At 37.9% G+C, this 15,000-nt stretch overlaps 1 protein-coding gene and 1 long non-coding RNA gene across 2 annotated transcripts in view; both read left to right on the top strand.

Annotated features, from left to right (window-relative positions):
* The window catches only part of Tctp (translationally controlled tumor protein), a 4,084-nt gene extending 136 nt beyond the window's left edge, over positions 1–3,948 (top strand). The window contains exons 2-3 of the mRNA XM_043023173.2: positions 2,585–2,840; positions 3,626–3,948. Coding sequence (XP_042879107.2) covers positions 2,585–2,840; positions 3,626–3,824 — 455 coding nt within the window. The 3' untranslated portion in view covers positions 3,825–3,948. The remainder of the gene's footprint in view (positions 1–2,584; positions 2,841–3,625) is intronic.
* A 729-nt stretch (positions 3,949–4,677) lies between these two features.
* Positions 4,678–5,548, top strand: LOC147467487 (uncharacterized). The gene is made up of 2 exons (XR_015190518.1): positions 4,678–5,220; positions 5,444–5,548. It is a non-coding gene; the product is annotated as an uncharacterized LOC147467487 (long non-coding RNA).
* Positions 5,549–15,000: the final 9,452 nt, after the last annotated feature.

The raw sequence follows: 15,000 nt of genomic DNA, 5'->3' as shown, positions 1-15,000 counted from the left end.
CTTCGTAGGAAATCATTTGTCCGTATTTTTTATTGTTTAAATATCAAGAGGGTGTTGACAGCTTTCTCTTGACTTCCGCTTCTGTCAAAGGATGATGAAATTCTCATCCAATCTCGCATGGAATAGAATCTACTGCTGTATTCATAGTAGATTTGGGGGAGATAGAGAAACCAGTGTGTTAAAGAGAGGAAAAAAACTCTATTAGAAAATGTAGGTCACGAATGACATACGTGAGGAGCAGAGTCATCGACGAGTCGAACCCAAATTGTCTAGGCTGAGTCAGAAGAATCGCCTAATGTGCAATATTGCAAGCTACATAATCAAGTGATTTGTCTAGAATATGAACTCGAACATAAGTGGCTCTGGAGAAGGGAGTTCGATGTGGAAACTAAGTCTATGAACGCACATGTCGGGGATTCTGGCTCCATTTATATTCTGGCAATGTAAATGCTCTGAGAAGTTCTTTCTTTAGGGAAAATTCTGGCTCTTCTGCCAGAATGGATGTGGTGGGCGGTTGCTAGCCACTGCTGCAGTGATAACTAGTCTTAGGGTATGTTTTTTTTAAATATTGGGTTGTGCTGTAACCCTTTCAGATAAATTTGTCCTATTTCGGTTCTGTTAACAGGCCTTTTAGCATATTTTCAGTGTCAGGACTATTGTTTTCTTGTGTTATTATATTGGCTGTCTTCCAGCCAAATCCACCAGAAAGTTAGTGTCATATGGGATAAATCCATGAAATTTTAACCTGTTGACATTGGGAGTGCACACACACACACACCTTGTATTTTTTTACTTGTCTTGTTTTTTTCACTCCTAATTTATTAAATGAACCGAGTTGTCAAATAGAAGGCCCACCTAACTTTGCCTTTCTACCCCTATTCCTTTTTTATCATGATGAAAATTATAAAGATAATGATAGTAATAGATTAACTTTTTTCCCCAAAAAGAAATGGGGTAAACAGGTGGTCTGGTGGGCTCACTTATTTACTGCTTGATAACCAAATGTATGGAACCATCTGTGAAAAATTACTATGTACAGTTCATGTGTTTGTGGGTTAATCAAGCTTGTCAGAACAACAGTACAGTATTTTGCACTTTGACAAAGGCCAGTATACCTATACCACATATTCTTATAGAATGGACTAACTCTAGATGATAACATGCTGAGCAGGTCTAGAGGCACTTTCCTGCCAGAAGTAACCAGTTAAAGAAATAGTGACATGTGCATTTTTGTATTTTGATAACTAACCAACCATTGGAGGGCAGCTATTAAGCCACAATGAGAGAAATGACAGGCATGTCCCATGACAAAGACCAACCCATTAGTGTGTCTGCAGACAGCTTATCTGTGTGATAAGCCTACATAGTCTTGCGCACAGATCATATTACTAATCATGCTCTAAGAAATAGGAATTGAAAAGGTACTGATGTTTTTTTCCATTTTGAATTATTTCACAATACACCAATAAAGTTTGCTTTATATATGCTACGTTTTTTTTTATTAATGCTTGCTCTATCCATTCATAGCATATATGCAATCATCTACTGGTAAATTTTTCAGTATTGTTGTTACTCATAGTATATTTCTTAGCATAATCTTTTTGCAGTGCTGCTGTATGCCAAATTCTTTCAACAATATTTTGGTGAAAATCTTCGAATTTCAGATCATGATAGATATAGATAGAGCAAGAACACGGTCTTAATCCAGAAACCTTATTGGACTAGCAACTCTCTTGATTGACGTCTTTTTACTCATACTTGAGATTTTTCAATTTTTTCATTTCTTGCCTTATTTCTGCAGTATCAGAATAGACCTAGATTTTATGCCATTTGTCATATTGCAACGTATTTCGAACGGATTTGGATAGAACACTGCATTATGGTTGAGAGCACTCTTATTAAAATGACTGTTTATCTTAGAAATCTTTACCCATTCTGTGGTGTGAGATGGAGGGAGATCTTATGTCTAACCCAGTAGTGGTAGAGGGCTAAATTATAAATCTACATAAGCAAAACCTTAGGAAAACTAACAAAAAAAAAAAAAAAAATCATCAAAATAGTCTAGAAAATACTAGAAAACATTACATCATAAGGTGCCCACCCTAGGCTAAACATCTTAGGATGTAGTCCATCTTGAATTGGTTGACCATGGGCAGCTGGTGAAAATATTTAGGGTTAAAGGCTCAGAAATGTTGAATAATTGTGTACCAAAAGGAACATGTTTGTTCACTAAGCTGAAGTTGGAGTAAATTTTGGTCTCTTTCCAACTATGTGTGGCACTGTTGTCCATTTCTCTTCTACCAAATCCCACCAATATGGATTAACTAAGAACTAGAACAGATTTCTTTTCTTTCTACTTGTGCCACAGCTTGCTCATTTTGACAGCACTAATGCAGTGTGTTCAGAGAACAATTTTTACCTCTATTTAAACAATGTTTTTTCACCACCACCTCAGCATACTTGTTAGAATTACCAACCCCACTTTTAAAAGTGTCACCTGGCAATGCTTCATTGTTGTGTATGAAGACTTTTTCTCTCTCTCCTCCTTTTTAGTACTAATTTTTGAAATCTGATAATTTCACAGGTGATGAGATGTTCACCGACACCTATAAATATGAGGAGGTGGATGATGCCTTCTACATGGTAATTGGAAAGAATGTTACAGTAACTGAAGGTAACATTGAGCTTGAGGGAGCCAATCCCTCGGCTGAAGAGGCAGAAGAAGGCACCGACTCTAATACGCAGTCCGGCGTTGATGTCGTCTTATATATGCGTCTGCAGGAAACCGGCTTCCAAGTCAAGAAGGATTATCTTGCTTACATGAAAGAATACCTGAAGAAGTGAGTTTTTGTTTTTTTTATGTTGTTGTTTTTGATGCATTGCCATTGATTATATTATTGATGCTGGGAGTGCATAAAGATACTGTTTGCTGCTGCTGCTTTTTTGTTTTTTTTTTTTTTCCCCCCCCCCCCCCCCTTAACCCACTCATGCCGGGGGCAATTATTACAGTACAGATTGACACAAACCTTAGTATAATTATTTTTTGTTGCTTTATTATTTCACATAGTTTAGTCAATTAAAGAAAAGGTTTAGGTTTCAATGACATGGTAAAATTTAACTTTAAACCAATTCCCCTTGTGCCATACCAGTTAATATCAAGCTCTCCTTATTATGTTTGATACAGAATTTCTTCAATTGATCTATTTAAGTTTGGTGTTCCTAGGTTACAGGAATGTCTATATTTTTTTCAACTGGTCATTATCTAAAAAGAAAAATTCTCACAATCCAGACCTATTTCTAGAAGAGAAACAAGTAATATATTCCAAAAAATATTTTTTATACAACATGTGAAGTGTGGGCCAACAAATGCTAGGTGAAGAGCTGTAGAGCAGCACCTCCAGTACTTAATAACATCACTAGAATTTCACTTTTTCATTTAATGTTGACTCTCTTAATGTATTGCAACTTGTACAAATTGACAAATTTTAAAAGTTGAGGTGGCTTGCTTTAGTTTTGAGGTAATCCTACTGTGTTGTCAGAAGAACTTTACACATTAGAGGGAGACTATAACTTTGACATATAGTTTGGTAATTTCCAGAATATTCATTTATTTTTATTTTTCCAGTGTAAAGGCAAAGTTGGAAGGCACACCCGAAGCTTCAAAGTTAACATCTATCCAGAAGCCTCTGACAGACCTTTTGAAGAAGTTCAAGGATTTGCAATTCTTCACTGGTGAATCAATGGACCCTGATGGCATGGTTGCCCTCATGGATTACAAGGACATTGATGGAGAAGAGCGGCCAGTCATTTACTTCCCAAAATAAAAAAACAAAGAGGAGAGCTATAATAAGATAAATTTTTTTCTTAAAAAAAAGTGCACTTTGTTTTTTTTTGTTTTTTTGAAAAAAAAAGTTTGGAAAATGGTTCCAAAAAAAAATTTAAAAAAATGTGTGTAAGTAAGCAGCAGCAAGGACGACAGATAAGTCCTTTTTTTTTAATTTTTTTTTTCTTTTTGTTTTTATTTATTTTTTGTCTTTCTTTTTTCCTCTTCTTGCCTTTTGGTGGGGGGGATTTATGGACAAATTTTTTTTTTTTTAGATTTAAGAAATAGAATAATATAATATAAATTTTTGTATTTTTTATAATTATATTATATAATTTGCTTATATATTTGCATGATTTATTATTATTAGTTTAGTTTTTAGTTAGTGTTAAATAGTCATCTTTTTAGTTCTTCAGCATGGTGGAAAAAAAAAAAAAATAAAAAAAAAAAAAGAAAAAAAAAAAAAAAATTAAAAAAAAAAAAAAAATAAAAAACAAAAATTAATAAAAATTTAATAGAAAAAAAATGTTTATTTATGTAATAAAATTATAATATGTGTATATATATTATAAATTAAATATATGTTGATTTCCTTTTAAACATCCGTCTCCATTTGATGATCACATATATCATATATTTGATAATTTTTTTCAGAATAATAAAAACATTTTTTTTTTTTTTTTGTCTTTTTTTTTTAAATTATTGCCCCTTAATTTTTCCCTGTTTTTATTTTAATTCTTTTTTTGTTTTTCCTGTTTAATTTTTTTTCTGATTAAATTTTCCCCCCCCCCCCCCCCCCCCCCCCCCCCCCCCCAAACCCCCCCCCCCCCCCCCCCCCCCCCCCCCCCCCCCCCAACCCAAAAAAAAAAAAAAAAAAGCCAGCCATGCCTTTAGTTACTAAGCTTGGAAGCAGATAGTGTAGTAGTGTCAATTTTCAGCACTTTCAGAGGATCATTTATTTGAGTAACCCAACACTTTCCTTAACACATGTTGCAACTCCTTCCAGTACTGTTCATTTACACTCCTTAGTAGATTTCTAAATATAATTTTAACCACCTACCTTACATATCCAGAAGGAAATATTTTATTAGGACACACAATTCAGATGGAAGAAATTAGGCTTCAGTTGATAGGTCGACCTGCTCCCCTTTTTGTTTGTTCAGCCAAACTTGCTTTCCAAGGGAAATTGAATGAATTCAAGTCCCATATATGTACATGCATAATTATAGATGTAAACTTAAATCATTCTTTTTGTTTCTTCCCTTCCTTTGCATATAGTGATAACCACTAACCACAAGAAGGAAGGAAAGTCTGTGACACCCTTTCACCCTTCAATTACCATATTTTAAGGGATAAGATACTGGTATCTTCATCAGTAGTGTGTGAAAAAAAAAAAGGTTGAATTTCCCATTTTGTTAAAGTTATCAGTCATTTGAATATATATATACGAGAGCTGCTACTATTTATGCCTTTTATGGATAATGTGCAAATGGAAGTGGTGAATTTTCATTAGAGTAAGCTAAATTGTTCCTTTAGGATATTTCAGTTTTGCAAGATGTTAATGTAAATGGTTATAGTATTAGTGATCTAGATATTAATTTTATTATTTTCTGTTTACAGATGCAGCCCTTGCCATCTGGACTCCCAGGATTGTGAAGCATATTGCTAATGGTCCTTTTTAATTTAATTTTAAACATGCTCGGATAAAATTAGTCATCCCCTCCACATACTGTTTTATTTCTTCCTTACCCTGGCTATATCAAGAAAGTGTAAAATGAGCAAATGATTTCTATACAAAGAGGGACATAAAAAGAATTGTTTATCCCTTTCCATTACAAGAAAGTTCCCGATTAGATGGGCAAACTTTTCTCGATAAGACGTCAGAAATGGAGAAACCGCAATCACAAAGCTTTCCTCGCTGTTTCTCTATTTCTGATTTAACATTGAGCAAAGGTCTTTGTGTATGGGGCCTTAAGAAGGTAATAGGTTCAATTGCACTGTTCTTGTTGCAATCCATTTGTTTACGCAAATGTTCTGTTCCTGATCAAAATTCTTTCATATGATAAAAAAAAATATTGCATTGCATTTACGTTGGCTTTTTGTTGGGGAAGGGATTAGATTGAGAAAATCAAATTTAAAACTTGCCTTTAACTCCTAGTCATTGGAATTAACCTTGCAAACCTTACGATTGTAACTGCAGTCAACTTCTATATTTCTGGTTTGAAACGCCTGTTCCCCATCTTTGGTAGAAACGTCCATAATATCCATATACTCATTTAGTTCATGTTGAGGGGCTTCTTTGTTTACATTGGCTGAATGCCCCTCCCTCATTTTGAATAAGTGTATCCTACTGTGAAATTATACTGAGATGCACTAGACGAGCTGCATTATCATTATCTCCCTAATAATATGCATGGTTACGCCTTTACTTGTGTGTGAATCATCAAATTTAGGTTAAAACGAAATAGTATGATAGCGATATTGATACAACGTCGGCCGTCTTTTCAATCGACTCAAAAGTGTTTATAGACCGGTAAGGTGTTGATTTGCTGCTGAAGTACTCTACCTTGGGCAGCGTTGCCAAGCGCTTGGCGTCGCCCCATTCCCGGGAATCGGGATATGTTCAGTTGGTTACCTTTTTTTTCTATGCCAATTTGCATTATTTTAGCATTAAAAATACATGAAATTATATATATATATCAAGCACTGGTAAGATAACGAATATTTATATCAATCGGCAAAACTGGTGCAACCACCAAGTGGACTCGTGAAATTTCGCTCATTTAAATAATGACGAGGTCTTGATACGTTTTAATATAAATCGCATTAACCGAATCTACAGATTACATATTAAATTTTAATGAGTACAATTCTTATTTCCTTCTATATGTATCCTGTAGAAAATTCATTTGAAGTAATGTTCATCTTATTTGGCGCAGATCCGGACATAATTGGTAACTTTATTTAAGAGTGAAAAAAGTATAACTACTACTATTCTCAAAACTTATTGTTCTAGCTTTCTTAATGCGTTACTGCCTTCAGTCAAATAATACTGCTGACTTTCCTCAGTAGTTGGTGCCTTATTGATGGTAAGTTCATTCGTCTTTGGAACATAACATTTGTCTTCTCTTTTTGGCCAGTCAAAAGATCTTGGCAGGAAGGCCGGCTGCATAGATTTACCTTGATATCACTATGCCCATCAGTATCTAGAATACTAATCCAGATTATTTTATAGTAGTTAGCAAGGGAGTCTTATTATTCATTTGACTTTTGCTCACTAAATATAACCGTGACAACTCGGATTTGCTGTCATTGCGATTGCATAATGTGGCTCTGCATGTAGCTCTATTTTTCCGGGCAGTGTGTCGGCTGCTTAATGCACCACTTTCCCTAAGTAGTTCAATACATTGAGAGCTTCCTTTTCCACATAATACACCTTATTTCCATGAACTTCTATGTGCAAAATATTGGTTTCTTGTTGGTCCTTGATGACTAGAAAAGTTTGCCAGGTTTTTTTTATTGTCCCACCTGCACCACCACGTGGAGATTTGCCATGAACAATATAAAAAAATGTCTTCAAAACATTTTATGGCGAAAGCCTTTCCGTGCAGGAAAATGTTCAAGAAATTCTTGAAATTCTTCAAGTCTACTGCACTGTACAGCCATCACTAACCAGTGAACGGTCTGGAGATGGCCATTGATGATCCTCTTAATCCCCTAGATTTATGCTACGAAGTTTCCTCATCCTTACGTAACCGACCCATCGCGCTATCATCGACAGTATCTTATTGCTCAGAGTTAGTCTTGTACTTGGTGCAAAACTTGATCCATCATTACAACAGGTTTATTGACTTAGATTTGCCATTGATAGGCTAATCTCTCACTAAGAATTGTTTCTTCCTTTGTCATGAATCTCAATGTCTATATTCTGTAAGAAGGCATACCTTTTCATTAAAGAAAGAAAAAAAACATGGAGAAGGCAGATTGTTTCAATATGATGAAAATTTATATTTGCTCTCCTAATGAGAATTTCTACTCATGATGAAAAAGATAAACTGCAATATACCTACCCTTGTAGAAGTTAACAAATTACCTTCACATCCAACTAAAAAAAAAAAAAAAAAAAAAAAAAAAAAACGAAGCACACGTGTGATAATTAGCCAATTTTTTGTAACACCTTGGCCATGGGCAATCGGCATTCCTCAGTGAATGCTGATAATTCGTTTCGAAGCAGGCACGGCGAAGAAACAATTCACTTTCTTAATAACAATCGAGTTTTATCATTGTTCTTTAATTCATCCGAAGCCTGCCACAATGCTATCATGGCAAAAGTTTAACGGTTTCACACCTTTCTCGGAGTTTATCAGACAAGTCTTACATATGTTAGTTGATAGGCTTAAGTCTTTTGTATCTAAATTCAACAATTACTGAATCTTAGTAAGAGTTTTAAGAAAGCATGAAAACATGAAAATCAGGATAAAGCTTAAAAAAAAGAAAAAGAAAACTTGATTCAATAGTGTAAATTAACTAGTTTGGAAATTTACGTTTGTAAAATGAAACTATTATAATTTTTGATGTAGTATTACACAATTTGATACAAAGCATTTCTTTCTTGGGTCATATTGTTGCAGTGTAGGAAAGTCGCCACAGCAAATATCGCTATCGCAATTTTTCCCTCAGATTTTTTAACCAAAATTTAATGGAGTACCATCAATGTACATACCATTTTGCAAAAATTCATTAGCACCTGACTTTTCAGACAAAGATGCTAGTTGGATTTTGGGGGTCGGGGGATTAGGACTACAAGGGCCATTTGGCAGAATTAATCATTTTTAAAAATATTTCTGAAATTAAAACTTCAATTGATAAAACTACATATTATTTCATTAGAATTAATAAAGCATAAATTTTGTGGGAAAAGGAAATTCAACATGGCCACCACTTTCTTCATTTCTGACGTGAAACTGAGAAAATATTGCCGAACAAAGGCTCGCCCGGCTGGACAGGTCTTGTCTCATGCCCGCCTTCTTTTCTTTTCTTTTCTTCCCTCCTCCTTCTCATTCCTTCTTCCCTCCCCCTTTTTATCCACCCTAAGCTCTCTTCTCTCTTCACTGTATGAATGGTATAGTGAGAAGGTGCTCCGGTAAACGGGGAATTACTATGCATCTTATTTATAATGCCTTAAATGTACTGTAGTTCTATGAGTACCATCCAGCTCCTACGAGATCATCATTATTATTATTATCATTATTATTATTAGGAGTAGTGGTAGTAGTATCAGTAATTACATTTGTCAATTTTACAATAAGTGCAGACAAATATCGCAAAGGATAACACAGGTCTCTAGACAATGTATCGAAACAAAATGAGAGCTTACACGTCTATAAGGTGTAAAAATAATCCGTAATGTTACAGCCAATCAATGTAAAATGTGAATAGGCATTGGTCACAGACTATTACCGAACTGATCGCATTCAAAGCATTGGTAAGAGTTCCGTACACAGGACCGTTGTTTATACAACTATACAAACGACGTTTGGTTAAAAAAAAATGCGTTGTTGACTAACAATAATCACGTTTTGCTTTGGGCGGTGCTTCCTTCCTCTTAGGAGGGGGGGGGGGAGCCCTTACCCCTTTGTTCTGCCCCCAGACATAAGTGCCTGGAGGGGCGGGAACAAAGTCTGGTCGTTTTGCAACGACCTCTTGCCGCCGAAGAGCCTCTTCCTTCCTTACGGAACATCCGAGGCTCCAGGCGTGGTGCTTTTTGTGGCAGTTGGGACACTTGGCAGTGGTGTCCCGTGTGCCATCTTTGTGTGCTTTGAGGCACACCTCTGTGCTGTGTGCCTGACTACAGACACCACACTTCGGCTTTGCAGAGCAAGTGGCCTGGTGGTGTCCGTACTTCTGGCACGTGAAGCAACGGAGTGGGTCTGGGACATATGTCCTGAGGCTGTAGGAGCCCCAATTGCCAAGGTCCAAGGACGCAACTGGGGCTCCCTTCAAAGTGACCAGGACTTGCCTGGTTGGGTGCTTCCCTTTAGAAAGTCGGGAAGCTCCCGCCACCTTGGGATGGGCGGTGATGACCTCAAGGTCATACATCAGAGGGAAGCCAAGAAGCACCATCTTGGACTTCCTCTCTTCAGAAGTCAGGGCCGCCAGGCTCACCTTCCGCCCATCCAGGAGCTTGTCAGTCTCCTGGAGGAAGGTGAGGGTGGCTTGGTCCTTTGGGATGATTATCATGCCTTTATCTCTGGCAATTCTAATCGTCAGACGGCACTGTCTCTGGTTTTCCAGAGCCCGTACCATCTGATAAGCGTTGTCGAATCCCTCAGGCTTAAGGGGAACCCTAAATTGGGGGAAACGACTCGGGGCTACAGACTCGCCCTCCGTGTCCGTAGCCGGCCGAGGACGCTTATTGCCTGTCCTCCGAACCGACGCCGGGATTTTGACAGTGGGGCCAGCAGGGTTGGAGGGTCCTACCTGGCTTCCATTTTTTCTTTGACTTGTCGTCTGAACCGACGCCAGAGACTTGTCAGAGTCAGGGGCTGGTTTAGAGGGTCCAGCCCGAGGCTCTTGGGTAGGCTTTCTCTGAACCGACGCCAGAGCCTTACCCAACTTTCTACTTTTGTCACTAAGGACCTTGAAAGGCTCCAAGGTGACAGCCTTAGTCATCTTTGTTCCAGGTTCGTCAACGTAAGAGTCAGTCAGTTTTTTTTTTTTTTTTTTTTTTTTTTTTTTTTGTAAAAGATGCCATAGGAAAAGCGGTTCATTCCACGCCCCCACCCACCACGGAGTCCAACAAGGGGAAGCTGTGCACTGAGACCATGCTCAGAAGCCACAGGGGTGGTGGGAGGATATACGCAACCCCCGCCTCGCATTGATGTCATTCACAAATGCATGCGATTGCCTGCAAGACAGGAGCTGCCTGACCCTAGCCTAGCTCAAAAGAGAGACCAGCCGATTGACCTAATCGAGCCGAGATCAAGCCACCCGTCTTGCTGGAATAGAGGACCAAAGAGGCGTGTTGCTAGCCGCAGGGCGTACTCATACACGGCATCGCTCAACCTCCAGGACTCCCGTCTCCCAGCGCACAGGGGCGCCACGCACGGCAAACACGTGGGCAGGTGTGTGCCCCCCAGGGGGGAGGACCAGGGGGGGGGTTGATCCCACCTACTAGGTCAGCACCTAGGAGGGAGAGACTGACCAGTTCTAGAGCAGGCTCGTCCGATGAAAGAGTTCAAGCCCCTGCGCCACGACAAGGCGGTTCCTTTTGGCGGGGGAAAACCACGAAATCATGAAACAAAAATTATATTCAGGCATATCCTGTAAAGCACAACGTAGGCGTGGCTCCAAAAAAAAACATTATCATTCGCAGAAAGGGCCTGCACTTGTTGGTATTAGAAAAATACTCATATAAAGAATTAACATCCAACAAAAAGGAAAGTTTAGCATATAATGATTATTAGAAATCAATTATTGTTTTCACGAGACGCTGATATTTTATTGATGGATAGTTTATTGTCCTTTGCTCATTTAAAACAGTGAGACGTAGAAAAAAATGGCAGAGTTACCATTAAATTACGGTGAGAAAGTCGAGACCAGGCGACTCATCATCGCTTCATAAATCAAACTTTGCCATGACTGGTAATTGACCGTTGGTAAATGCCTTACCATCGTATGTTAATGAATCCGGCCCCTGGGGCTGGATTCATCAACGCACTTACCATGATAACTACGCTGGTAACTACAATTATCATGGTAAACAGACCGCATCGGTATTTATGAACAACTTACCATTGTAGATACAATACTAAATTTACCAGTGGATGGAGCACTGGTATGTATGTCCACTGGTAACTACAGCAACGACTCTCTCCTCACGCTTTATCTCAGCAAAAAAATCAACATTTAAGGCGACACTTTAGTCTGCATGTACACCTATGATCAGAATGATGGCAACTGTTCATTTTCATATGAACATGACAAAAATATTCATAGGAAATTAGCGAGAATAATGTTCACGCAGGCTAGTCATAGGCCTACAATAACTTAAAATTATACATGGAATTAATAATTTGACGAATTCAAACATATTTTATTTTAATGGTATAGTTAAAAAACAGTAAACATATAAATATATAAATGTTATTTAATTCAGAAATTGGCGATTCATACGTTAGAGTTCAATAAACGATTGAAACAGCAACCGCGCCTATTGGAACTCTGGAAAAGGACAATAAATGTTGAAGTGGCCCCCACGCCTATCGAACCTCTGGCAAAATACAGGCTCCTCAAATAATGAGCAGGACGATTTTGACTAACAAATAGCTAGGGAGGTCTTTAAAGAACACAGATAATGATGATAATAATCAAACCAATTTATTTTTATTATTTTTTATTCTTTATTTTTTTATTTTTTCATGAATTACCTTTCTTTATCTTTATCATACTATATTTATTTTGAAAAAAGTACAAACTGCATGTTTGTTTATTTTTGTGTTTGCATTAATTTACATACAATTATTCATGATCTTATTCATTTGAAGGGTTTGATTGGCATTTCTTTTTGGAAAACGATACAAATAACACCACCATTGCGTGGAGCCATTGTTTCTTTTCTTTTGACTGCAATCTATAAAAAAAAAAAAAAAAAAAAATAGTATGTTTTTGAAAACCATTACATATATGATCCAGAAGATCATGTAATAGAATATGTTTTCTAGAAAATTAATTTATATAGAAATAATTTAACAAGGAAGAAATCTTCATCATTTCTTTTTTGAAACAAAGAAAAAAAATATCGCTGCTGGATCAAGCTTTGTTTACATGTCACGGGATTGGTCAAAGGACCCTAAAGAATCATGTAAGGCGCTCGCTGATTGGCGGAATTGATTTGCCAGAGTTACCATCAAATTACGGTGATAAAATCGATTTACCCCTACCAGGCGACTTATCATCACTTGATAAATCCCACTTTGCCATGACTGGTAAACGTGCTGGTAATTGACCGCTGGTAAATGCCTTACAATCTTATGTTAAAGAATCCAGCCCCCGTTCTGCAGATTGGAACGCTAAAGGTAATGCTGGCACAACTTGCAATCCGACTGCAGTTACCCCGAACTGCATTGCATTGCTCCACCAGATCTCTATCCACACCCGCGGCTTCGGAAACCATGGCTATACGGCTTTATGTATCTACTCTCTGTACCTGTCGCCGGGTGCGGTCCAGCAGTGGCCACGGCTACACGTTCTATCAAAGACTCCACCCAGTACATCTGCATGGGACGCAGGATCTGTGTCCAGGTCCCCCACTCCTGCCCTCATTTCCTTGGGTTTCATTGGCTGTCAGTATCAGGCTCTTTCATCCGACAGCATCCACTCCTTACCAAGTTGAAGGCTGTCCCGCTGTCTTCAGTAATACCTGTTGGCTAGATTCATAACAGTAAAATACTCCCAGGGTGTGCGGTTAGCACTCCTTCAAGCAAAATCCATGATCGGATGAATATCCCGGTCATTGTGCGATGCCTCTTCCAAGCAGTGATTGCCAAAGTATGCATCCACATGCACATTATTCCTGCGACACTTTTCCAACTGCTCTTCGCCCGCCAGAACCCAAGCCCCAACAACAGACCAAAATGGGACAAGAAAAGGCCTATGGCCGTCAAGGTCAAAGCAACCATAGGGTCTTCCTCCTAGAAAACCTCGACCGACTGAGGAACATTGGTGTTGTCATGCTCAAAGAGACTCGAATGGGAGGTATGGTCCATTCTCTGGTCATCCCTTTGTGTTGCTTAGCACAGTAGGGGCTTGATCACCCCTGTCAAGGCAACCATCCCCTGTTCCAAGATCGAGAATCCCGCACACTGGGGAGATGGTGGTGAATCTCTTGGCATTGAGATCCACCTACTTCTGTTGCCTTTGTGGTTGTCTTCCTTAACCCATGCGGGTGGGTGTCATGACATACACAGCGCAGGAGCTTTGGCATGACGACGGGCGTCATGACGTACATGACATTCGAGGATTTAGAATCAGTTTTACTTTTTGTGCTGTGAGTAACGAGTGAGTGATGATGACAATTGCAGTCATAATTACTATAATTGTCGTAATATTAACCCATTGCATATGGGTGTCATACCATACATGACGCAGGAGCTCTGACCTGACGACGAGCGTCATGACGAGCATGACGTTCGAGGATTTTGGATCAATGGATTATTTTATTGTGCTATGAGTAATGATTGAGTGATGATGACAATTGTAGTCATAATTACAATAATTACCATGATATTAAGCAAAATGGTTTCACTTAACATCCAAATCTAGATTGCACCATTTTCTTCTAGCATCAGCAGGAGAGAGAGCCTTGAATGGCACCCGTCCACAGTCTCTAGAAAGCACTATGTTTATAGAGCGATGGCACAGAGCAAGTTGCCGACCTCTTGCTCTAAAGTACCGCCGATGAAGGTTGTGCAGGCAGAACGGGAAGAGGAAGGTGACTCAGACCATGCCTAATGTCTAAAAGGTACCCCTGTGCCACTGGGGATGCCTTTTACTGTGGCACTCACAGGCATAAGGCACAATTTTCCTTCCTCTTCATGTTATCTTCATTGTAGATGGTTGTATGTTTCGTATTCGTTTATGTCAATACATAAATACGAAAAATAAAGTATTTTTTTCTCCTCCCACAAAACAGCAATACTTCTATCGCACTGAGTACAAAGAAAATAATGAGCTGATATGGACCCTATACTACAGTTTTAGTTAACTGCAGCATTGATAAAGCCTGTCATATGACCCATATAAGTCTTTCAAAAATAAAGCACACAAAAATTAAAACATAAAAATAGCTCTTTAATACTTTCTGTATCATTTTTATAAGTTTGGTGCATTTTCTCAATAAAAGGGAATTTTATTCCCGACGTTTTTCTCGTCCCACTATATCCCTACATATGTATATATGTATGTATGTATATATATATATATATATATATATATATATATATATATATATATATATATACACATATATGAATATATATGTATATATACATATATATAAATAAATAAATAAATATATATATATATATATATATATATATATATACATATCGTATCTTGGTTTCATCGTAAATGAAAAATCATTTGCCAAATAAACTGATACACTAAAACATAAAATA

The sequence above is a fragment of the Penaeus japonicus genome, unplaced genomic scaffold (assembly GCF_977035675.1).
Source record: "Penaeus japonicus unplaced genomic scaffold, GWHDUDI00000001_assembly GWHDUDI00000035, whole genome shotgun sequence".
NCBI classification, from domain to species: Eukaryota; Metazoa; Arthropoda; class Malacostraca; order Decapoda; family Penaeidae; genus Penaeus; species Penaeus japonicus.
This window is presented reverse-complemented; position numbering and strand designations above follow the sequence as displayed.